Source organism: Myotis yumanensis, unplaced genomic scaffold (genome assembly GCF_028538775.1).
Source record: "Myotis yumanensis isolate MYYU_CA2020_CCGP unplaced genomic scaffold, mMyoYum1.0.hap1 SCAF_23, whole genome shotgun sequence".
Classification (NCBI taxonomy): domain Eukaryota; kingdom Metazoa; phylum Chordata; class Mammalia; order Chiroptera; family Vespertilionidae; genus Myotis; species Myotis yumanensis.
Genome location: NW_027223774.1, coordinates 13,923,546 through 13,950,325, shown reverse-complemented (window position 1 = coordinate 13,950,325; position 26,780 = coordinate 13,923,546). Strand labels below are relative to the sequence as shown.

General features: G+C 45.5%; 1 protein-coding gene across 6 annotated transcripts in view; it reads left to right on the top strand.

Moving 5' to 3' along the window:
• The window catches only part of LOC138999701 (zinc finger protein 227-like), a 36,678-nt gene extending 10,367 nt beyond the window's left edge, over positions 1–26,311 (top strand). For 2 of the 6 annotated variants that reach the window (XM_070401899.1, XM_070401898.1), the window contains exon 6: positions 1,441–3,629. In XM_070401899.1, the coding sequence (XP_070258000.1) occupies positions 1,441–3,629 (2,189 nt within the window). The other 4 variants (XM_070401901.1, XM_070401902.1, XM_070401900.1 and 1 more) reach the window with 4 other exon arrangements.
• Positions 26,312–26,780: the final 469 nt, after the last annotated feature.

Here is a 26,780-nt window from a genome sequence, read left to right as displayed (position 1 = left end):
CAAAGTCTTCATCCATAATAAGAAATGGATCTTACATCATTACCTCTACAAACACTTTGTTTAGATTTATATGTATGACGTTAGAAAGCATTTCATGTAATGAAACCTTTACTGCATCTGATGATTCTCTGATAATTTCTAGTCTGTGTCTTCCAAATATTTATCACAAATTACTGAGTTTATTTCACAGCTCACTAATAAAGTACATCCTCACTTTGGAAATCATTCTTGTTAAAGGCCAGTGTATCTCCATATAAAATTTTTCATGCTATTTTCAAAGAGATAGCATTCTTTCCTACCCTCTAAATTTTTTTTCTCTTTTTTAATATATTTTTATTGCTTTCAGAGAGGAAAGGAGAGGGAGAGAGATAGAAACATCAGTGATGAGAGAGAATCATTGATTGGCTGCCTCCCGCACACCCCCTGCTGGGGATCGAGCCTGCAACCTGGGCATGTGCCCTTGACTGGAATCGAACCCGAGACCCTTCAGTCCACAGACCGATGCTCTATCCACTGAGCCAAACCCGCCAGGGCCCCTCTAAATTTTTATTTCTATGTGGGAAAATAACATGTTAGACAGTACAAAAATCTCAGAAGAACCCAGATCATCCAGCTTTTCTTTTCTTTTTTTAAAAAAATATATTTTATTGATTTTTTACAGAGAGGAAGAGAGAGGGATAGAGAGGTAGAAACATCGATGAGAGACAAGCATCGATCAGCTGCCTCCTGCACATCCCCCACGGGGGATGTGCCCGCAGCCAAGGTACATGCCCTTGACTGAAATCGAACCAGGGACCCTTCAGTCCGCAGGCCGATGCTCTATCCACTGAGCCAAACCGGTCAGGGCCAGCTTTTCTTTATTCCAAGTGATTCTTAGCACCTTTGATTTTATCCTCAGCATTAAACCTCTTGGTGTGCCACTGCCTCTACTGCAGCCTTTCAACTTCTCAGCAAATGATACTTTCCAATCCTTTTTCTTTGTAAAAGCACTTTTGCTTCTATGACTTGGTTCAAACTTACGCTGGGATTTACAGTTACAGAGAATCCCAGAAATCAAACTCTGATTCATCTGTATATGCATTTTTTGAGCACCTACTAACTGCCAGGCACTATTACAGCTGCAAGCACTCCAAGATGCTTTTCTTTACTGATACTGTGTTATGGTAAGAAAGACATGTCATTTATGAAAAATGATTAAAATAGTATGTCAAATGGCCATCATTTTGTTTTCACTGGGTTTCGCGCATGAGAAGAGGTTGGCCCACCCCCTGCTTTCTGTCAGGATGTAAACCAGAGAATGCCATATGTAGTAAAAAAAAAAAAATAAGCTGAACCATCCCAAGGATCATTAGTTTTATACTGTGTGTCCTAAGTGTGAAATCTTGAATCTTTAAACAAAGCTTTCACTTGTCCATATCTCTAAATTATTTGTCTATATAGGCAAGAGCAGTCAAAGTGAGTGGAGGACTGTTCAAGACAGAGGACTACATGGCGAGCTTTCCTGCTGGCAGATCTGGCAGCAGATTATAAATGACTTAACCTGGTGTGAGGACTCCAGGATAAATAGTTCTCAGTTCCACAAACAAGGTGAGTCCCCCTGTCAGGTTGGGGCAGGACTGACTACTCCAATTTCTGAAGATGAAAACTACTCACTCAATCATCAAATGGATGGTCCCGCTGACACTGGAAATCCAGAGTTTCAAACTTTGAGAGCCCAGGGTTTTTGGAGAAAAACTTCCCTGACTGAGTCACAGAATTATCAGAATAGATATCAACAGTTTTCCATGAAAAGTAACTCCTGTCAGCATAAAGGGGATGTCAACACCAGCAGTTGGGTATCACATCGCCTTGATGCTTGTGGAGTACACAGAAGTGAAAAATCTTGTAGGTACAATAATTATGAAAGAGACAGCATGAAAATACCAACGTTGGATTTAAATAATGTGACTCACACGGGACGAAAACCTTACCAGTGTGATGAGTGTAAGAAAATCTTCAGTGATCTCTCCACCTTTGATCTTCATCAGCAAGCACACTCAAAGGAGAAGTCGTATGTATGTAGTGAGTGTGGAAAAGGCTTCTGTTATAGATCAGTTCTTCATATTCATCAGAGAGTTCACCTGGGAGAAGAAAAGTATAAGTGTGTTAATGATTGTGGTAAGGAATTCAGTCAGAGACACCTGCAAAATCATGAGAAAGTCCTCATGGCAGAGAAACCATTTCAATGTGAGGAATGTGGGAAAGGCTTCCGTCATAGATCCGCACTTTCTGTTCACTGTAAATTACACACGGGAAAGAAACCATATCATTGTGAGGACTGTGGCAGGGCCTTCCGCCAGGCCTCTCATCTCCAGGACCATCAGAGAGTCCACACGGGGGAGAAGCCATTCAGATGTGATGTGTGCGGGAAGAGCTTCAGTAGGAACTCACATCTTCAGTCCCACCAGAGAGTCCATACAGGAGAGAAACCATATAAATGTGACGAGTGTGGGAAGGGCTTCATCTGCAGCTCAAATCTATACATTCATCAGAGGGTTCACACAGGAGAAAAACCCTACAAATGTGAGGAATGTGGGAAAGGCTTTAGTCGGCCCTCCAGTCTGCAGGCCCATCGGGGAGTCCACACCGGGGAGAAATCATACATGTGTAATGTGTGTAGCAAAGGCTTTACTCTGAGTTCAAATCTTCAAGCCCATCAGAGAGTCCACACTGGAGAGAAACCATACAAGTGCAATGAGTGTGGGAAGCGCTTCCGGAGGAATTCCCACTATCAGGTTCACCTGGTGGTCCACACAGGAGAGAAACCCTATAAATGCGACGTATGTGGGAAGGGCTTCAGTCAGAGTTCCTACCTTCAAATCCATCAGAAGGCTCACAGTGTAGAGAAACCTTACAAGTGTGAAGAGTGCGGCCAGGGCTTCAATCAGAGTTCACGACTTCAGGTTCACCAGCTGATCCATACTGGGGAGAAACCACACAAATGTGCAGAATGCGGGAAAGGATTCAGTCGTAGAGCAGACCTTAAAATCCATGGTAGAATCCACACAGGAGAGAAGCCGTATAAATGTGAGGAGTGTGGGAAGGTCTTCAGGCAGGCTTCAAATCTCCTGGCCCATCAGAGAGTCCACAGCGGGGAAAAGCCATTCAAATGTGAGGAGTGTGGGAAGAGCTTTGGGCGGAGTTCACACCTTCAAGCCCATCAAAAAGTCCACACTGGAGAAAAGCCATACAAATGCAAGGAGTGTGGGAAGGGTTTTAAGTGGAGCTTGAATCTTGACATGCACCAGAGGGTCCACACAGGAGAGAAACCATATAAATGTGGGGAGTGTGGGAAGTACTTCAGTCAGGCCTCGAGCCTTCAACTTCATCAGAGTGTCCACACTGGAGAGAAGCCATACAAATGTGATGCGTGTGGGAAAGTCTTTAGTCGGTCTTCACAGCTGCAGTCTCATCAGAGAATTCACACTGGGGAGAAACCTTACAAGTGTGAGATATGTGGTAAGAGCTTCAGTTGGCGATCAAATCTTACAATTCATCACAGAATCCATGCTGGTAATAAATCTTCTAACAGTGATAGTGCTGATAAGAACATGAGAGGATCCACACAGGTAAAATGTTTTATAAAGTGATTTTTTAAAAAAATAAACTCAAGTGTTATGTGAATTCTTACAATCATCAAGTTCAAAAGAAACTTTATTTTACATTAAAGCAGTGTTTCAACCATAGCTTACCATATCCCAGTAGACAGCAGGCTACACAGCAGAGAATAAAATGCTTGTAAGTGTATAGTAAGGGCTTCAGTTAAAACTTTGACCTTTATTAAATACTAGAAGCTCGGTGCACAGATTCATGCCCTGGTGGGGTTCCTCGGCCTGGCCTGCACCCTCTCGAATTCCAGGACCCTATCGGTGCATAATCAGGGCCAGGGAGGGACTGCAGAAGGGCTCCAGGGTGTGTCTGGCCTATCTCACCCAATCCTGATTGGCTGGACCCCAGCAGCAAGCTAACCTACCGGTCGGAGCGTCTGCCCCCTGGTAGTCAGTGTGCATCATAGCTACTGGTTGCTTAGGCTTTTGTATATATAGACTAGAGGTCCAGTGCACGAATTCATCACGAGTGGGGTCCCTAGGCCTGGTTGGCATTTGGGCCAGCCGGAGGGTGGGACCATGGGAGGTTGCCAGCCAGTGGCGGGGAGGGACCAGGGGAGGTTGGCCACTGTGGGAGGTTGGCTGTGGGAGTGCACTGACCACCAGGGGGCAGCTCCTGCATTGAGTGTCTGCCCCCTGATGGTCAATGCACATCATAGCAACTGGTTGTTCTGTTTGCTAAGGCTTTTATATATATAGACTAGTGGCCAGGTGCATGAAATTCGTGCACAGAGAGGGGGTTCCCTCAGCCCAGCCTGCACCCTCACCAATCGGGGACCCCTTGGGGGATGTCCAACTGCTGGTTTAGGCCTGATCCCAACTGCCCTCCCCTGCCGGCCGGATCTCACCCCAACTGCCCTCCCCTGCTGGCCTGATCTCACCCCCAACTGCCCTCCCCTGCCAGCCTGATCACTGCTAACTGCCTCTGCCTTGGCCCCCACCACCATGGCTTTGTCTGGAAGGAAGTCGGACGTCCGGAAGATGGCCAGTTGACCCAGTCTAGTTAGCATATTACCCTTTTATTAGTATAGATAGATTATATGGGATAGGATTGCTTAAATTGGGGTGGAGGGAAGCCTTTTTCAGCAGGAGGAAATGCTCTTAGCAGACAAACATACATAATCCCTATATCTGGACTGATAGCCAGCCATATGCACTATACTGCCAAACCTATCATTAAAAAATGAACCGCTTTCTTGCACCTTACACCAAACAGTTGTAAAACCCCTCCTCAGCCCCCACCTTAGGTTCTGCCTTTGCAGTTCACCCATATTAGGTTCTGATTGGCCGGTTTCTGTGCCAATCAACATCAAAAGCTCTGCCTCCTCAGCAGCCATTGGCTACTCGCAGTTCACCCAGATTTGGTTCTGATTGGTCGGTTCTTTGCCAGTCAATGTCAAAAGCTCTACCTCCTAGGCAGCCATTGGCTCCTCACAGTTTACCCATATTTGGTTCTGATTGGTTGGTTTCTATGCCAGTCAGCGTCAAAAGCTCTGCCTCTTAGGCAGCCTTGGCTCCTCACAGTTCACCCAGATTTGGTTCTGATTGGTCGGTTTCTATGCCAATCTGCATCTCTGGGCCTATCTCTGGGCCTGATTAGAGAGGCAGGGCTTATCAGCAGCCCTGCGGGAGCCCAGAGAAATAGAGGCACATCTGCTGGCGAAGCCCGGACGGAGAGAAAGAGAGAGGCAATGGCTGATAACAGCCGCCACGGAGGCTGTGGATCAGACCCTGCCTTTCTCTCCGGGCCCCTCTCCGGGCCTGATCTGCAGCCCCTTCAGCAGTCAGTGCTGGGTCGCCACCGTGGCAACCCAGCACTGACTGCAGGATTGACTTCCGGTGTTAGGTCCAGCGGACCCTGGGTTTTTATACATTAGGATTACTCAGGAGAGAGGCCTTAGAAAGAGTAAGAGTTTTACCAGGCCTTGTATATAAGTGAGCTGGACAAGCCAAAATGAACTAAGTGTAAGCTCTATTATTGCACAAACCTTTTTTCTAAATTTACATAGTCTTATTGCAAGTACTTCATGGGTGCTCAATATTTGTTAATAGATAGGAAAAATGTATATTTGAAAATTGTGTTGAGATCACCTCCACAATTTCATAAAATTTTGTATTCTGAACAGGAAACCTAAATGTAGCCTTATTAAAATTAACTCAGGGAGACAAAGTTGAGTTGGTAGGAAACCAGCACGGCAATATGTAGTATTTGGCATCACCCTACTGTGATGAGCTCCCCTGCTCTCCCTCAGCCTCTCTCATCAACTTGGGTCCTATTATCTTGGACTCTGTCTAGTGTTCTATTGATTTTATACTGTATAAATTCAGTTATCCTTTGTGATAGTATACAATGACTGAAAAATTGAGTTTGTTAATCTTGCAATAAGGCACCAGACGATTGATTTTTTTTCAAAGATATCACAACAGGGATTTAAGTGTTAGAGTTAGTAGTGACAAACATTTCACAGGCAATGAAAGAGCTGCTCTTTTGTTTGTGATGTTGGGTATTCACTATTCACTCCCAATGTGCGTGGCTGCTCTAACATTGACTACCATCACACCAAAGATTAAACCTCTAGTTATGTATCCAGTTTTCTTGACCTTTGTAGGTAATTCAGTTTCAACTCCCACTTGATACCATGGACTCAATTTTTCCCTTTTTTGCCTCTGGAGAATTTTCCTATCTTTGCTTTGAGATTGGCTACATATTAATACTTTGGGGGACTTGTTATATATAAACAACATTTAAAAAATATATTTATTATTGATTTCAGAGAGGGAAGGAGAGGGAGAGAGAGAGGAACATCAATGATGATCGAGCCCGCAACCCAGGCATGTACCCTTGACGGGAATCGAACCTGGGACCCTTCAGCCCGCAGGCCAACGCTCTATCCACTGAGCCAAACCAGCTAGGACTAAGCAGCATTTTTTTAAAGGACTGAAAGGCAAATCCAGTCAGTGGCTCACTCACAACCCTGTAGATTCTCCTACGTCATAGGGCATCAATGGGAAGGAATAGACTCCTGAAAAACAGATGGACTGTATGACCAGATTCCAACAAAGCTGAGGCCTTTGACCTCTAAATTTAGCTGAGCCTCCTTTGCCATTAAAAGGAGGCTTTCCTCCCAACTCTGAGTTAGTCTCCCCTTGCCTGAAGGACCTGTAATGATCTCTCTTGAGATAGATAGTTTCCTTGCAGTGAACTATAGGTTCTCAAGACTTGCCTCCACCCCACCCCACTTTCCTAGACCTATACAGATTCAAATCTTTGCATGCCACAGAGGGGGATCTAAGTGTGGAAGCCATCTCTATATATAAAAGCCTAATATGCAAAGTGTCCCCTTGGGAGTTCAATCGATCGGGAGTTCAATTGCTCGCTATGATGTACGCTGACCACCAGGAGGTGGCATGGAATGAAGGGAGGCCCCAGTTGGCAGCCGGCAACCACTAGGGACCCTACCCATGCACAAATTTCTTGCACTGGGCCTCTAGTCAGGTATAAAGTATGACCATGAGGAAATACGTATCTGTCAAAATAAGGGTTTTTATAATATACTAGAGGCCCCATGCACAAATTCGTGCATGGGTGAGGCCAGGCCTGTTGGGAGGAGGAGGTGGCAGGCCATGGGCAATTGGCTGGTTGGCCCCACCCAATTGGGGTGGGGGGACGGATTGGGAGGGGCCGTCCAGCCCACCGCCCACAGCCCCTCCCCACAGCTGGCCCCGCCCCCAAGTGGGGAGGCTAATCAGGGGCTAGTGGCCAGGGGGAGGGGCCGGGGTGGTTGGCTGGCTGACCTCAGCCCCCATTGGTGTGTGGGGGGAAGATTGGGGGTGGGGCCAGCCAGGGGGAGGGGCTGCGGGCAGTTAGCCTGCCAGCCCTGCCCAGATTGGAGTGGGGGGGCTGATCGGGTGTGGTGCTGGCTGGGGGGAGGGGCCACGGGCCAATCAGGGTGGTGGGAGCTGATGGGGTGGGGCCAGCCATGGGGAGGGGCTGTGGGTGCTGGGCTGACTGGCCCTGCCCCGAATGCGGTGGGGGGGGCCGATCTGGGGCCAGTGGCTGGGGGGAGGGGCTGTGAGTGTTTGGCTGGCCAGCCCCACCCCTAATTGGGGTGGGGGGGGCCGATCTGGAGTGGGGCCAGGCAGGGGCTGCAGGAGGTTGGCTGACTGGCCCCACCCCCTATTGGGGTAAGGGGAGCGATCAGGGGTGGGGCCAGCCAGGGGGAGGGGTTGAGGGCCAATCACAGTGGTGGGGGCCCCTCCAGGGCGGGGCCGGCCAGCCAACCTCCTGCAGCCCCTCCCCTGGCTGGCCAGCCCCGCCCTTTACCCTGGCTGGCCAGCTCCGCCCTCTATTGGGGTAGGGGGGCGATCGGGGGCGGGGATGGCCCAGGGGAGGGGCCGCAGGAGGTTGGCTGCTGGCCCCACCCACGATCCAGCCAGTTTGCTGGCCACAGCTGGCATCATAGCAACCAGTCATTCTGGTTGTTACAGTATTCCTGTCACTGGCTTTTTGTATATATAGATATCAACAGAAACCTGACAAATGTATATTGTGGATCTTATGGGTATCAAATCAGGTGGAAATAATGTAATGTTGGATTAGGCTGGATTTGTTGATATGGGTGCATTGAACACCATTTGCAGACTTAGAGTGTTAGCTACCTGGGAATGCCTTCAACAGTTTGCTTAGTTGAATGACTGAAACCTGGGTCAAAGTTAACTTATGCTAAAGTCAAAATGCCAGAATTGCCCTGCCAGTGTGGTTCAGTGGTTGAGCATCGACCTATGAACCAGAAGGTCAAGGTTCGATTCCCAGTCAGGGGATCATGCAGGAGGCATCTGATCAATGATTCTCTCATTGATGTTTCTATCTCCCTCTTCCTTCCTCTGAAATCAATAAAATTATATATTTTTTAATTGCCAGAACTTTCTAATTATGTTATAGAAAGTTTCTCAACCTTGACATTATTGACATTTTGTTGGATAATTTTTCATTCTTGGGGGCTGTCCTGTACTTTGTAGGATGTTTAGCAGCATCTTTAGCCTCTACCCACCAGATGCCAGTAGCACATTCTCTTTTTCCCAAGTTGTAAAATAATAATAATAATAATAATGTCTCAAGATACTGCCAAATGTCCCTGAGGTGGGGAGGGGGGGGAGTAAGGAAGGGGCAAATTTGTCTGCAGTTGAGAAACACTGCTGTAGAAGATATACAACAACCTAGGGGAGCATTGGCAATCTTGGAGAGCTATAATGACCCTTCGCTACAGGCCAGGAGTGAGAGAAGGAAGTTTTGACATTAAAATGGGGCTCCCTGAATTCAGTGAGGGTGATGGGATGCTGGGGCACCAGAGGTCAAGTGGAGACATTTCACTGGCAGAAACAAACTGATTGAGTTTGTCATTACGAACAGTAAATCCAAAGGGATATATATCATCAGAATGGTTTGGTTCACAGAGATTTTTGCATTGGCTTCTTGATTGTATTGTCCCTCAGGCTAGCCTACTCATAGGAAGCCTGCCAATATCCTGCTTGATCTGAATAAGTGGAAAAGTTCCAGGTCTGGTGAACATAAATCTAACTTGAATCAACATGAGAGTTGTGGATCCTCAGTCAATTTCATAACATGAGTTGGTTTTCATTTCCAGCACATCTGGAATGAGGGTCAAGTTGGGTCTCCTTGAGGAATGACTATTATACTTCCCAAACTATATACCATAAATCATCCTAGGCTTTCTCAAAGTGACTTACAGCCATATTTTTTGGAGGGATGCACTGGGTAAGTACAATAACTGGAATATGAAGGTATTACTGGACACTAGAACTGACATTTTCTGGAACCCCCAAAATGGCACTGTAGTCCCCCAGTTAGGAGAGGAGCTTATACAAGACAAATAATGGATGTTTTTGCTCAGGCCCCTATGTAGTGGTCTGAACAGATCCCTGACCCCATCCTATGGTTGTTTTCCCAAGTTCCAGAATGCAGAGTTGCAATAGAAATATTCAGCGCTAGTTGGTTTGGCTCAGTGGATAGAGCGTCAGGCTGCAGACTGAAGGTTCCCAGGTCCGATTCTGGTCAAGGGCACATGCCTGGGTTGCGGGCTCAGTCCCCAGTTGGGGGCATGCAGGAGGCAGCAGATCAATGATTCTCTCTCATCATTGATATTTCTATTTCTATTTCTCTCTCCCTCTCCCTTTCTCTCTGAAATCAATAAAAAAGATATATTAAAAAAAAAAGAAATATTCAACAACTGGAGGAATTCTCACATTAATTCCCTGTCCCACGTAATAAGGGCTATTTGGTAAGAAAGGACAAGTAAACACTAGAACTGCCTCATATGTATCAAAATAGAAAACCAAAAGCAGTACCATATCCCTAGAGGGGTTACCGAGATTAATGCCACGATCAGTATATTGAAAATTGCAGTGGTCATGATTTCTATCACATCCCCATTCAATTCACTCATTTGACCTGTGCGGAATACAGGTGAATCTTGGATAATGACATGGGATTATTGTAAACTTAATTAGGAATTGAGTCCAGTTGCAGCTCCAAATGTGGTTTTATTGCTGGAGCAAATCAACACGCCTGGTGGCACCTAATAAATGCCCATTAAGCCACCATGTGCTTTTTTTCTCTACATATTAGTAAACATAAAAGAAGTTTAGTTTCATGTGTTAGGACCATCAACACACTTTTATGGCCCCAGCTCGGGTCTACTTCAACATTCCAATATCCTTTTAGAATTTAATCTAGGAATTGGCAACTATGGTCCCTGGGTCAAATCTGGCCACCATTTATATTTGTAAATAAAATTGTATTGAAACAGCCATGACCACTATTGTCATGCAAAATGGTGGAGTTGAGTAGTTGTGAGAGATCATATGGTCTTTTACTTACTACTTGGCTCTTTACAGAACTAATTTTATGACCTCTGATATATATCTGATCACGTATGAAGTGTATGAAGATAGGGATACTACACGGAGTTCACAACATTGTTATTTAGGATTTTGGAGAACGTTTGTCATTCTCTGCATATGACACTAGTCCTGAGAAAGCAGCTTCTGGCTTTATCCGGGTCTAGTTAAAACTAAGCCCAGCTGATATGGCTCAGTGGTTGAGCACCAACCCAAGCACCAAGCAGTCACCAATTCAATTCCCAGTTTGGGCTCATGCCCAGGTTGTGGGCTGGTGTGTAGGAGGCAGCTGGTCCATGTTTCTATCTCTCCCTAAAATAAATAAAAACATCTATATATATAAAAGGCTAAGCGACTGTCCGACCATCTGACTGTCCAGTAGGTATGATGTGCACTGACCAACAGGGGGCAGATGCTCAATGCAGGAGCTGCCAAGCTGCGGTGACTTGGCAGTAGTGGTTCTTGGGTGACGGACCCGGAACCAGAGAGGAGGGAGCTTGATTCTGGGGTGCGTCACCTGAGAACTGCCCTCTTGCAATCTGGGACCCTCGAGGGGATGTCGGAGAGCCGGTTTTGGCCCAATCTCCACAGACCAGGCTGAGGGATCCCACCTGCCAGAGGGGTACCACTCACTCTGCAGACACCCTTCGAGCTGTGGCACCGCCCCAGGCTGGGGAGTGGCCGCCAGAGGTTGGCTCAGGGTGTGTCCAGCGCATCTTGCCCAGTCCCACCCCGCCAGCCACCTTCTAATTAATTTCCTTTCAATGTGCACGAATCTGTGCACCGGGCACTAGCATTTAATAAAAATAAAAAATACCATTAGCCCTGGCTAGTTTGGCTCAGTGATTAGAGCATCAGCCTGCACAGCAAAAGGTTGCAGATTCAACTCCCACCACAGGAAAACAAAAGACCAGGAAAAACTTGCTGGACACCAGGAGGCAGACCTCATAGGGAACTGAAACTGTCCTAAAGACACCTGATCGCACACCTGCATTCCATCCGAATTCCAAGCTCACCAACTCATTCCCCAGACACACTGAGGGCAAGAGACTGCATCTATATATATACTAGAGGCCCAGTGCACAAAAATTTGTGCACTGGCAGCGGGGGGGGGGGGGGGGGGGGGGGGGGTGTCCCTTAGCCCCACTTGTGCCCTCTCACAGTCTGGGACCCCTTGGGAAATAACCACCTGCTGGCTTAGGCCCACTTTCCGGGTGGCAGATGGCAGGCCGATCCCTAGGTGTCTGCCCTGCCTCCCTGGGTTGCGCACAGGGCAGGGCCAATAGGGAGGTTGGGGCACCACCCCTGGTCGTGCACAGGGCAGGGCCTATCCGGGGGTTGGGGCACTGCCCCAGGTCGTGCACAGGGCAGGGCCTATCCGGGGGTTGGGGAGCCACCCCGGGTCGTGCACTTGGCAGGGCCAATCCAGGGGTTGGGGCCCTGCCCCTGGTTGCACACAGGGCAGGGCCAATCCGGGGGTTGGGGCCCTGCCCCTGGTTGCGCACAGGACAGGGCCAATCTGGGGGTTGGGGCGCGGCCCTTGTCACGCACAGTGCACGGCAGATTCGGGGGTTGGGGCCCCGCCCTGGGTCAAACATGGATCGCTGCTGCCCCGCCCGGCCGCCCTGGGTCCAGTCGCACACGGGAACCCTCTTCCCCGCCCAGGATCGCAGATAGCAGGCCCGGATGGTGGCAGGGCAGGCGGGATGGCGCTGTCCCGCCCTGCCTGCAGTATGCAAATTAGCCGCCATCTTTGTTGGCACTTAATTTGCATATCGTGCTGATTAGCCAATGGGAGACGTAACAAAGGTACGGTCAATTACCATGTTTGTCTATTATTAGATAGGATATGCCATGTGTCCCCTCGGGAGTTCAACCGGGAGACCGGGAGTTCAATTGCTTGCTATGATGTGCGCTGACCACCAGGGGGCGGCGTGGAATGAAGGAAGGTGCCTGCCAGCAGCCGGAAGGCCCTGATTGGCCTGGATTGCGGACCAGGCCTAGGGACCCTAGCTGTGTGCAATTTCGTGCACCGGGCCTCTAGTGTAAAGATGAAACTCCAGCCCCCAGGTGCTGCCATCATGGACCTGACGTCCCATTGGCTGGGTGCTGTGCAGCTCTACCCTTTGGGTATCCCATTCCCTATCCCCTTTCCTTAAAGAAATTTGGTTTTTCTTTATCCACTCTCTGAGATGGCTATTGAGCCTGCCCACACACCATCCACCATATTAACCCTTCATAAGAACTGCGAGAAGCCATTAAAGGGATTTCTGGAAGTTGCAGACCGGGAACTCCGAGAGTTTGGTGATTTTTTGTTTTTGTTTGTTTGTTTTTTAAAAAATATATTTTATTGATTTTTTACAGAGAGAAAGGGAGAGGGATAGAGAGTTAGAAACATCGATGAGAGAGAAACATCGGATCAGCCGCCTCCTGCACACTCCCCACTGGGTATGTGCCCGCAACCAAGGTACATGCCCTGGGCCCGGAATCGAACCTGGGATCCTTGAGTCCCCAGGCACTGTTGTTGTTTTTTTTAATGGCATTAATGGGGGGTGGACTTGTTATTCCTCCGCTGGAGGTTCTGGGAAATGTAGTCCCCAACTTTGACTTCTGGGAAGTGTAGTTCCGGCCCTGTAGTCGGAGGCACTTCCGGCCGGGAAGGCAAGGTCACCTACCCCCGTGTTTTGCGTCCGGGAGGTGAGCGTGGGACCAGTCGCTACTGTCGGTCTCGGGACGGGGGAGTCGGCGCCGCCCGCGGAGGCGAAGCGGCTGAGGGCGGAGGCTCGTCTGCCCCGCGAACCGGGCCGCGCGGCTGCGCCGTCGGTGAGACGCGGGGCGGGGTGTTATCTCTGCAATACGGCGGGGAGCGCCTCCCGGGAGGGCGTGATGCGGTGCAGGAGACTAAGCGTGTCCGTAGCGAAGGGCCGTGGCGGCCTCGGGTGAGGGGGACGGCACTCCCTCCCCAGCGAAGGGAGAGCGGAGGTCGGGCTCCGGGAGCGGGGGCCGGGGCCCCTGTGCTCCCCGACACCGCGCTCCTCCCGGGCTGGACTGAGTTGTCATCTCCGTTTAGCAGGCAGCGCCTCTCCCCAGCTCGTGCCCGCACGTGCCTCCTGGGTTCGTCCGGGAGGCAGACACAATGGCACAGCCCCCCTCATCCTTCCCTTCACCCCCGAATTCGGCGGGAGGAGGGGGGGACTTCGGGGCCCCGCGCAGCACCGCCCGCCACACACCCTGGGACTGTCCCGTCTGTCATTTCAGTCGGAAGGTTTCCTTCCCTCCGTAAATTACAACCGGGAGCGTGTTCAGATGCTTGTTGAATAAGCCGGAGAAGCTTAATTTGCTTCTTCATATGCGTGTGTGTGTTACTACCACACACACATTTTAAATGTATATTTATATTTTAAATTGACTACGCTTTGCATTTCTTTTGTTCTCTTGCCCTCAGTTCAGTTTTTTTTTAGAACTTTAAAAAAAACATTTTTATTGATTTCAGAGAGGAAGGGAGAGGGCGAGAGAGAGAGAGAGAGAGAGAGAGAGAGAGAGGGGGAAACATCAATGATGAGAGGGAATCATGGGTCGGCTGCCTCCTGCTTGCCCCCCACTAGGGATCAAACCCGAAACGGGGGCTCGTGCCCTTGGCTGGAATCGAGCCTGCGACCCTTCAGTCCGCAGGCCAACACTCTATCCACTGAGCCAAGCCGGCTAGGGCTCAGTTCAGTTTATTTCCTTTTATTTGTTCTCAAGGGGTTTTGAAATTATGGGCGTGGATTTTTTTAATTTTTAAAAATGATTATCTCGCTCAACAAATACTAAATAAGCATGGTTTTTCATTCTGAAAAATATAGAGACTGAAAGTGTACTTAAAATCTGATAAGGCTGTCCACCACCACCTTTTTTTTTTTTTTAACGTAGGCTAAGTTAAAAAGGTTACAGATATATATTTTTATTCTAACCCCTCTTCAACTTTGTCTAATCATTTTTGGGCATTTAAAAAAAATGATATTACCAAATATATTTACAAATGCTTTCTTACCGTTGCTTCTTTCGGAGTTCATTTAGTCGTAAATTCACTTCAGTGATGTTCAGCTAACCTGTCATTGGCTGTTCCTCCCTCATGTAGGTAACCATGTAGGTGAGTGTAGAACTTCAGGTTGACGGTTACTTTCCGCATTTTCGAGACATTATTCAGTTGTCTCAGCTCCCCATTCTGTTTCCCCGTTTCAGTCTAATGGTCATTTCTGTTAGGTAAACTGTATTTTCTTTGTGGGATTTTGAAGGATTTTTGTTGTTTTTAGGTTTATTTAGTCCGTTGCATTCCTGAGTTTCACTGTCATTTGTTTTTATTTGTACTGTTCAGGATTTCTGTTGGTGAACTCAGCACTTATCTCTTGAAATAAGACCTGCCATTGTTTTCCATTCTCTTCTCAAGCTCCTGTTAGACACGTTAGGGCAGTGGTTCTCAACCTTCTGGCCCTTTAAATACAGTTCCTCATGTTGTGACCCAACCATAAAATTATTTTCGTTGCTACTTCATAACTGTAATGTTGCTACTGTTATGAATCATAATGTAAATATCTGATATGCAGGATGGTCTTAGGCGACCCCTGTGAAAGGGTCGTTGGACCGCCAAAGGGGTCGCGACCCACAGGATGAGAACCACTGCGTTAGGGCCTCTCAATCTGTCTTCCATGTTTCTTGACTTTTCTTTCTCTTCGCTGTGTGTTTTTCTTCATCTCCATGCACATAGGATGAAAGGTTTATTTACCAATAGCCTTTTCTGGCTGCACGAAATAAACTGACCCGAAATGACACTTTTTAGAAAACTAATACCAGCGTCAACAAAATGTTATTAGCTGGGCAATATATTATTAGGTAAGAAGAAATTTTAAGTGAGAATTAGGGCTTCCAGATTTTCAAGGTGACTTTCATAGGAGAGCAATAATAAATGAAATTTCAGGTCTTTATAGTTGTATTTTGTTGGGAAGGACATTTGCAAATCCAGGCAGTCCCCAACTTATCATGGTTCTACTTGGGATTTTTTTTTGACTTTACGATGGTACAAAGGCAACGTGCATTCAGTAGAAACTATATTTTGAGCCCTAGCTGGCTTGGCTTAGTGGATAGAGTGTCAGCCTGCGGACTGAAGGGTCCCAGGTTCGATTCCGGCCAAGGGCACCAAAAAAAAAAAAAAAAAAAAAGAAAAAGAAACTATATTTTGAATTTTGATCTTTTCCTGGGCTAGCGATATGTGCTACAACACACTCTCACGGTGCTGGGCGGCAGCAGCAAGATACAGCTCCCAGCCAGCTGTGCTGCCAGCATTTTTTGGATAATGTGTATTTTACTCTTGAGATGAAACTCAAGATAAATGCTCAACTGTAGGTTAATGTAAGTGCTCTGGGCACATTTAGGCTAGGCTGAGCTGTGATGTTCAGTACGTTCAGTGTATTACCTGCATTTAAAAATGTTTAAATTGATTTTTAAAGAGGGAGGAAAAGAGACAGATCAATTACCTGCATTTAAAAATGTTTTTCCACCGCCGCTGTCAGTCATCACGTTGAGTTCACTTCCCTCGAGAGTTTGGATAAATTCAGGTCAGAGCTGCAAGTACGCAGCCCTCAAGTGTCATAGAAAAGCAACTCACCTACGACTGATCTCTCCATTCAGAAGTGTGCAGTCTTAATGTACAGTGATGAGAAACTGTTATTTTATGATCTTTTCATTAAAAGCTTGATTGAAAAAAAAAAATAAAAATAAAAATGTTTTTGTATTGATTTTTAGAGAGAGAGAGAGAGAGACAGACAGACGAAGATCAACCACTTATTTGTGCATTCATTGGCTGCTTCTCTTATGTGCCCTCACCGGACTTCAAATGGGAAACCTTGGTGTATGAGGACCATGCTCTAACCAGCTGAGCTATCCAGCCACGGCTTAACTGCATTTTTGACCTACAATATTTTCAAGTTTACAATGAGTTTATCGGGACATAACTGCAACCTGAGTCGAGGACATCTGTACAGTTTATGATGCAAAGTGTTATCTGCCCTTTTTGTAGCTACGGGATTCCTGGTTCTTAGAACTTCCCATCTATTCATTTAGTCCCGGGAACAACTGTATGAAATGGGTATAATATACGATTCTTAGCCTATTATAGTGCGGATGACCAAAGTGAGGTGCAGAGAGGTTTGGTTTGATTTTGAAACTTTATTTGCTATTTTTTCACATCACTTCATATTATTATTATTATTTTTAACAATTTCTTAGTGATTTCTTCCTCAGTCCTTCAACTGTCCTTTCGTTCTTTTATTTTTCTCTTTCATGGATGCCACGTTCTTTGGAAGCTTGTTTAGACCAAGTTAATGGCTTTTTAGGCTTCCTCCACATGAATAGGAGCTCACTTTTTTTTTCTTTTTTTTTTAAAAAGGAGTTCACTTTTTGAATAGTAAGAATTATATGTTACGGGGGGGCTTCAGGATTTTAGAGCTGCTTAGGTGGGGCATGGCCAAAAAAAGGTGGGGAACCACTGGTATAACACAATTTGAGCTTGCTATAGCAACAGAGTCTAACTTTCTCAGGTGCTCTCTCTTCTATGAGATAAGCCAATATATAGACTTAGATAGTATAATAAATAATAAGAATAAGAATATAGAAAATAGAATAAATAAATAAACCTAGGCCCCTGACTCCAGAGTGTACTTTTTTTTAACCCTTGTGTTGTTACAGTGCCTCTCACTTCTTACCATCCCAGGGTCAGAAACCCTTACAGTAGGGATACTGCATTTGGTTGTGCAGATTGTTCACTATCCAGTGGTCCCTGGCGGACAAACCCATTAGTAGCAGTGGTCTCTTCCATGCTCCGCTTATCAAACCGTATGTGGCTGCATCTGCCTGGAAGTAGGAGTGCTCTTTTGTAATTTCTTCAAAGGTCCACATGGGCTTATGGGAGCCCAGGCCTGTGGCTCATGGCTTCTTTTTTTTTTTTTAAATGTATCTTTATTGATTTCAGAGAGAAAGAGAGAGGGAGAGAGGGAGAGAAGCATCAATGATGAGAATCATTGATTAGCTGCCTCCTGCACGCCCCCTACTGGGGATCGGGCTCACAACTGGGTATGTGCCCTTATGGGGAATGGAACCTCTTAGTTCATAGGTTGACGCTCAGCCACTGAAGCCACACCAGCCAGGCTCATGGCTTCTTTGTCCTTCCCCAGTTATGCCTTCTCAGGACTCTGACGTTCCCCAGAAGGAGCAGGAGAAAATGACCAAGTTTCAGGTAAGTAAGGCATTCCTTTCTGTCTCCTAAGATGTGATTTTATTTCTCAAAGATTAGGCACATCTTTTTTCTCTTCCTTGGAAAGGTTCATGGAAAACAACTGATCTTGAGTGCATGTTGTGCGCTAGACTCTGTGTGTGTGTGTGTGTGTGTGTGTGTGTTTTGTTTGTTTTATTGTATCTTTATTATTTCACAAAATAATCTGAAAAAGATAATACAAATCTGAAATAGACAAAAATAATTTCCATTGTTGCTACCCTCTTTTACAAACTAGCTATTTTCACTTTCCCATATCCCTTTCTCACATGCACTCATACTTATACATTTGCAAAATTAGAATTGACAGGATATACTTATACATACTAGATAAAGGCTTACTATTGACAATGCTTATTAAGGTTAGTAAGATAAACTCAAGGGAATATGAGTAAAAGAAATGAGCCACACAAAAAATAAAGTAAATTTATGTAGAAAATAATGATCACTAGTAACTAAATGTGTGTAAATGTTAATAAAAACTTTACTTCACTTAGGTTGTCAAATTTTTTTTAAAGGAATTATGTCCTATTTGTCCAGAGTCTAGAGCAGTGGTTCCCAACCTTCCTAATGCCGCGACCCTTTAACACAGTTCCTCATGTTGTAGTGACCCCCAATTTCATTGTTACAAATTGAACATAATTAAAGCATAGTGATTAATCACAAAAACAATATGTAATTATATATGTGTTTTCCGATGGTCTTAGGCGACCCCCGTGAAAGGGTCGTTCGACCCCCAAAGGGGTCGAGACCCGCAGGTTGATAACCGCTGGTCTAGAGATTCAGGGACATTTGTATTCTCACATGAAAGGTGACTTGGGCCCTATTTGGTTTGGCTCAATGGATAGAGCGTCAGCCTGCAGACTGAAAGATCCCAGGTTCGATTCTGGCCAAGGGCACATGCCTGGGTTGCGGGCTCAATCCCCAGTAGGGGGCGTGCAGGAGGCAGCCAATCAATGATTCTCTCTCATCATTGATATTTCTATCTCCCTTTCTCTTCCTGTCTAAAATCAATAAAATATATTTAAAAAGAAAAAAAAAAAAGAAAGGTAACTTGGGAAAACCTTTAGAGAGGGAAATCTGCTATTTGCCATTCTGCTTTCAAATTTGTAACCTCATATTCTATTCTATGACTTTGCAGTCGCTACTTCTTAGCTAAGATCTCTGTAAAAGGATCTTTGCAGCATTGATTATAAGTAAAAAATCCGTAATTAATTATATATTTGTATTAATTAAAGATAAACCATTACAAGAACAACCAGAACCAAAAAAACCATCAAAAAACAAAGATAAATGGTCAGTTCTAAGGAATACTATACCCTGCAATCCCAAAATGGAATGGAAGAGTCTATAACGATACCAGTTGTTCAAACTTACTTAGTATTTGTTATGTGCCAGGCACCATTTTAACTACTTTACATATATTCACTCATCTAATCCTTTCAAACATCTTGTAATTTAGACACCATTGTAGAGAAGAGGAAGTGGAGATTGTTAGAGGTTAAGGAATTTGTCCAACATCTTGTAATTAATACCTTGGCATTTGAACTCAGCCTGTTCCTTCATCAGCTGTGGCATGTGTCTTCAGAACACAGATGAAGAGCTATAAGCTATAGACCTGTCTTGGAGGATTGCTGAAGGCCTGTGAACTTTGCAAACGTTAAAAACAGTGACAGAGCCCAAGATTTGTAGGGAGACAGGGAGAGGTAGTGAGAGAGGGACAACTGTTGACTAAAAACTGCCTGGGGTCCTCCATCTCTCTAACGATTTTTTGGTAACCTCCTTTAACTTGTCGATGGTGCCTTCATGGGCCTTTTTTGCAAGATTTAGGTGGAGTGTGTTTGGTGTTGTAGGAGGCAGTGACCTTCAAGGACGTGGCTGTGGTCTTCACGGAGGAGGAGCTGGCGCTGCTGGACCCTGTGCAGAGGAAGCTGTACCGAGACGTGATGCTGGAGAACTTCCGGAACCTGGTCTCAGTGGGTGAGGACAGGCGCTCTGTGACACTGAATCTCAGGCCCTTTGAGAGTCTCTGTGTCCTCAGTTCAGAATGTTGGACCTTTTGAAATAGTTCCCTGACCTTGAAGACACAGTTTTTCTAACCCCTGGGATTACAGGCAAAGGTTTTCCTGGTCTTCCTGCTCAGGGAAAAATCTTGTTACCTTTCCCTCCTCCCCCCCCCCCCCCCAAAGGACATTTGGCAATGTATGGGGACTAGCGATGCCGCTAAACCGCTTTCAATGCACAGGACAACCCCACAGCAGGGAACTAGCCAGTCCAAACTATCAACACTGCCTGGGCTGAGAAGCCCTATTTTAAATGAATTATAAACGGGCAGCTTAGCTTTTATACTTTGTCGTTCAAATACTTCATCTTTCAAATTATGGTCGTGATCCATTGATAGGTCATGGAATCAACTTAGCACAGGGGTAGGCAAAAGGAAGTTTACAGCTGTGAGTGAATTCTTTTGATTTAAAGCTTTTCCATATGAGCAACTGTATCATACTTTTGTCCACCCCTGCATTGGCATTACTTTTCCCCCCCCATGAAATAGGTCCTATCCTTTTTCTATTTTATTCTATCAGTGTTTTGTATCAAGACCTGCCTGCTCACATTGCAGTCTATACTATGTCCATTTGCAGTGAGTGGTGTGAGCTTGTGAGAAATTCAATGGAAATAGACAATGGCTAAATCTAATTTTATCTATATACTAGAGGCCTGGTCCACAAAATTCGTGCACTTGGCAGGGGTTTCCTCAGCCTGGCCTGCGCCCTCTCTCAGTTCAGGAGCCCTCGGGGGATGTCTGACTGTGGTGGAGGTGGGAGAAGCCCCCACCACCGCCTCTGCTCGCCTACCATGAGCCCAGCTCAAGACTTTTGGCTGAGTGGCGCTCCCCCTGTGGGAGTACACTGACCATCAGGGGGCAGCTCCTGCATTGAGTGTCTGCCCCCTGGTGGTCAGTGTGCATCATTGCAACTGGTGGTTCTGCCGTTTGGTCGATTTGCATATATTAGCCTTTTATTATATAGGCTAGACATGAACCAGGTCACGACCTAAATTTCTTTTTTTTTTTTAGAATTTCATCAAGATTTTATTACTTTCTTTTTTTTTTAATATATTTTATTGATTTTTTACAGAGAGGAAGGGAGCGAGATAGATAGTTAGAAACATCGATGGGAGAGAAACATCGATCAGCTGCCTCCTGCACATCTCCCACTGGGGATGTGCCCGCAACCCAGGTACATGCCCTTGACCGGAATCGAACCTGGGACCCTTCAGTCCGCAGGCCGATGCTCTATCCACTGAGCCAAACCGGTTTCGGCTAAATTTCTTTATTATTATAGTTCATGATCAAAAAGTTCTTAAAAATACCACTTTACAGGTTCTGAGGATTATGGAATTTGAACAAAATCTATTTTAGCTCTCTGCGCATCTTACATATATACATATATCTGCCTTTTCATAGGATATCTTCCCTTCAAACCAGGTAAGGCAACCCAGTTGGAGGCAGAAGAAAACCTTTGGATGATGGAAAGAGAAACTCAAAGAAATGGGAATTTCAGGGAGAACCACATGGCTGTTCTTTCAGGTACCGGCTGATCTGCTCACTGCATCTGTGATTACCACTCACTCGTATGGGAGTGCTGTCATCTCTTGCCTGGACTGTGACAATAGTCTCCACACCAGCAAAAGGGATAGATGCAGAGGGTGAGGTCTCGGAGGGTCCTCTCCTGCTCCCCCTTATAAGGACACTTGTGATTACTTTGGACCCATCCAGATAACCCAGGGTAACCCCCCTCTCAGGAGCCGTAATTCGGTCACATCTGAAGTCACCTTTGTCAGGAATATTAACATGTTCCCAGGACCCACGGATTGGGGTGTGGATGTCTTTGAGGGCCATTCAGTTAGCCCACCACACCCAGAACCGTGTACATACCCGCTGAGACTTTTTTAGCCTGTATTATTAGAATCTAACTTTCCAATAAATTTTTAAGGATTTGGTACCCTTCTCCCTCACCTTAAACATTTTAAGCCAATGGCTTCCAACTATTTTTAGTCATGACCTTCAATAAGAAATATTTTACATCTTGACCCAGCATCAATATAATGTATGTGCATATTTACATATGTGCCTGTAGCTGAAACAAGCATTTCACACAGTTGTGGTACCCTTAGCTTGTGATACACTTCTCATGTTTTTATTCTTTTTAAAAAAATATTTGTCACAATATGGAATCGGGTTCACAGTTCACTAATACCTCTCAGCAATTTGAATAATTCTGTTGCAGCCGTGATAAAGCAGTAAAGAAAACATGCATGTTTTTCCTGTGACCATTACATTCTAGTGGGTCTAAAACGACAAGAAAAATTTAGGAAGTATATAGTCAATCAGGCAAGTGCTGTGGGGCAAAATAAAGCAGGAAAGGCAAATGGGAAGAATCAAAGGTGTATGGGGGTGAGGAGGAATTATTTTATATTGAGTGATAAGGAAGGCCTCACCCAACTGAGTGACATTTGAGTAGAGACCTGAGGGGATGAGAAACAGCACAGTACTAGCTCTCCCGAGAAAGCTTTCTAAGGCGAGGAGACCTCCCTCTCTTCCTCGTCAGGATTGCCTTTGAGAGTCTGCACTGTGCTGTTTCTTTCCTTTTCCCAGGTTCTTCCTGAGTTGTACCAGATTAGTTTTCCCTTTTCCACTTCTTTTTTTTTTTTTATAACATATTTTATTGATTTTTTACAGAGAGGAAGGGAGAGAGATAGAGAGTCAGAAACATCGATGAGAGAGAAACATGGATCAGCTGCCTCCTGCACATCCCCCACCGGGGATGTGCCCGCAACCCAGGTACATGCCCTTGACCGGAATCGAACCTGGGACCTTTCAGTCCACAGGCCGACACTCTATCCACTGAGCCAAACTGGTTTCGGCCCTTTTCCACTTCTTACTGAGACCTGATTTACTTCCAGATTTAGAACAATGAATGTTATTAGTCCAACCATTTCCCAAATTTACTCTTAGAAGGTAATTTCTACCAGGACCTAAAATCCTATTGTATGCCTACAGTCTGAGCTTTTGTAGCCCAATGAGTAGAATCCCACTGGTCATAGGAATACTGTGGACAAGCTGAGCAGCTTTTAATTGATGTCACTGTAGGTTGGAATGGGGATTGTCTCTGTTGCTCTGCAGCCATCTGAGTCCAGACTTCAGCTCAGGTGTTACATGTTAGACTTATGGTTCTGAATGGGTCACCTTTACACTTGGTGGGTAAGAGTCTGGCGACTCCATTCTTTGCTTCAACTGCACGGGAAAGCAAGAAAAGGACAAATGGTGTACAGAGATGACCCTCCCCTAGGTTTACGAAGGCCTTGCCCCATGGTCTAAGTGTGAAATCCTGACATTTCTGAGCAAAGCTTTCACTTGTCATCATCTTGGAATACCGCTTTTTCTTACAGGCAGCAAGAATCAGAATGAGGTGGAGATTCTTCAGAAAGTTGCATTAAAGTACCTTTCACATGAAAAGCTATTCTGGCAAATCTGGAGACAGATTGCAAGTGATTCAACCAGGTGTCCTCAGAGGGAGAGCTCCCAGTTACTACGAGGCAGTTCTGATCAGACTTCTGGGAGTGGGAGCGGTGTGGTGAAATGTAAAGGAGATGGCTCCTGTTGTGTTGAAAATCAAGACTGTTTCCATGTCGAGGATGCTTGTGGGAATATACACCTGAGCGAGTCACAGAATCAGAATGGAGGTAAGCAAAGTCATGTGAAAGATAACCTGCATGCCTGCGAAGCCATGAAGAAATCACTACTTGGTGATCATATTAAAATTCACACAGAACAGGAACCCTACAAATCTAATGACTGTGGGAACAGCATGAGCGATGGCGTCAGTCAGCATTTACCCTGCAGAGAACTGCATCTCTGTAGTGAGTGTGGGAAGGGCTTCAGTTACAGCTCACGGCTTTCAAGTCACCGGACTGCACACCCAGGAGGGAAACGCTTGGCTCAGAACTCACACCTGCAGGCTCCTCAGAGGATTCACCCAGGAGAGAAACTCTTGAAATGTCATGACTCCGGTGATTGCTTCAATGAGAGTTCCTTTCATTCTCATTCTAATCATGCAGGAGAAAAGTCCTATAGATGTGACAGCTGTGGCAAGGGATTCAGTAGCAGCACAGGTCTCACCATTCATTACAGAACTCACACTGGAGAGAAAACTTATAAATGTGAGGAGTGTGGTAAATGCTTTAGTCAGAGTTCAAACTTCCAATGCCTTCAGAGAGTCCACACTGAAGAAAAGCCATACAGATGTGAAGAGTGCGGCAAGGGCTTTGGTTGGAGTGTTAATCTTCGTGTTCATCAGAGGGTCCACAGGGGTGAGAAACCCTATACCTGTGAGGAGTGCGGGAAGGGCTTCACTCAGGCCGCCCATTATCACATCCATCAGAGGGTCCACACTGGGGAGAAACCTTATAAGTGTGATGTCTGTGGTAAAGGCTTCAGTCACAATTCACCATTAATATGCCACCGGAGACTCCACACGGGAGAGAAGCCGTACAGATGTGAGGTGTGCGGGAAAGGCTTTACTCGCAATACAGATCTTCACATCCATTTTCGGGTTCACACAGGAGAGAAACCCTACAGATGTAAGGAGTGTGGGAAGGGCTTCAGTCAGGCTTCTAATCTTCAAGTCCATCAGAACGTCCACACTGGGGAGAAACGATTCAAATGTGAAACTTGTGGGAAGGGCTTCAGTCAGGCTTCAAAGCTGCAAACCCATCAGAGAGTCCACACTGGGGAGAAACCCTACAAATGTGAGGTGTGTGGGAAGGGCTTCAGTTATAGTTCCAACCTTAAACTGCACCAAGTAATTCACACGGGAGAGAAGCCATACAAGTGTGAGGAGTGTGGGAGGGGCTTTAGTTGGAGATCAAATCTTCACGCTCATCAGCGAGTCCACTCAGGAGAGAAGCCTTATAAATGTGACAAGTGTGATAAGAGCTTCAGTCAGTCCATCGATTTTCGGGTCCATCAGAGAGTCCACACTGGAGAGAAACCGTACACGTGTGGTGTGTGTGGGAAGGGCTTCAGTCAGTCCTCTGGCCTTCAGTCCCATCAGAGAGTCCACACTGGGGAGAAGCCATACACATGTGATGTCTGTGGCAAGGGCTTTAGGTACAGCTCACAGTTTCTATACCATCAGAGAGGCCACACTGGGGAGAAACCTTACACATGTGAGGAGTGTGGGAAAGGCTTTGGCAGGAGCTTGAATCTTCGCCATCATCAGAGGGTGCACACGGGAGAGAAGCCCCATAAGTGTGAGGAGTGTGGTAAGTCCTTTAGTCTCCCCTCAAATCTTAGAGTCCATCTGAGTGTTCACCTTAGGGAGAAACTATTTAAATGTGAGGAGTGTGGGAAGGGCTTCAGTCAGAGTTCACGTCTTCAGGCCCATCTGAGAGTCCACACTGGAGAGAAACCGTACACGTGTGACGTATGTGGGAAGGACTTCAGTCACCGCTCACGTCTCACACACCATCAGAAAGTCCACTCTGGCAAGAATCGTTAAGAATGAGAAATGTATTCATGCCTTCAGTCAGGTTGTACATCTAGCTTTTGGAGAGTCCATGCTGGGGATAAAACACTATAAAGTTTTGAGAGTGGAAAGGGATTTTATAAATATTTCTCTCTTTTCCGAGACCAGCACGGCTAGAGAGTGGACAGAAGTCCTGAGTAGGGGCGACGGATTGAGAAAATGAAAGAGAGAGACACAAAGACAGTAGGAAAGCTGGGACCGGGTGGGACAGCTGTCCTCTGATGGAGAGACAGGGACCCAGAGCTGATACAGTGCATTTATTTTATACAGTAAGATACCAGGAAGTTTTACCAAAGTTTAAGATAAAGTATGTGCATTTGTGTGGCTTCTTTGTAATCGTCACTTCTGGATGGGCTGGATAATCATGTTTGTTCCTGGTGCCTGGCTGGATTTAGATAATGAAATCCACCCCCTGGTGCCTGAGCTAAAGGTCAGACTGACAGCACACCTGCCTCTGGCAAGGTATGTTTCCAGGGCATGGCTCTGCCAGGCTCTACTGGATTCAGACGATTGTCATCTCAGGGGCCTTTCCCAGGCGCTCTCTACAGGATTTCTTCACTTGAAATCTAATAAATCCAGGAATAGGACTGATATTTAGGGGAGAAATATGTTGTAACCCTCTTGGTAAAATCCAGTTGATGTAAATGATCTTTCAAAATGAGTGCATGCCAAAAAAGAAGGTGTGAAAAGGATTATTTGCCATATACAATCTAGTTTGGGGGCTATCAGGGAAGGTTTTGGATTATTTTCTCATTAACTTCCAATTTATATGTATTTACAGTGACCATTATTTTTTTTACTAAAGCTTAAAAGGTATGAAAAATGAAATGAATAAAATAACTAACTAAAAATTACCTATAGTCAAGGACTCATAATATGATTGCTTTATTTCATACAGTATATTGGATCAAAATTAAAGAATATATCCCCAGAAGTGAATCTTTGCTCTTCAGAAGTGAATTTGTGTTTGTAATGTTCATGTATATGAACATTAATTGCATTATTGATTATAAAAACAAACATAGAAATAATCATTGATTGTCAAAGTGTTTTACAATTCATTGATTCAGAGGAACACTATGCAAACATCAAATGGGAGAAGGTAAATTTGTAGTAAAAGATGTTGGATGATGTCCAGAATATATTCATTTGGAAAACAAATCTTGGGGTTTTCATGTGATCACATTTTTTTTTTTTTTTAAAAAGGTATAAATGCATTAGCTAGGTATTCTAGTTATCTCTCAATGGGATTTTGCATTTTTTGTGTTCCAATAAAACTTTATTATGGACACTGAAATTTGAATTTATTATATATTGTCATGA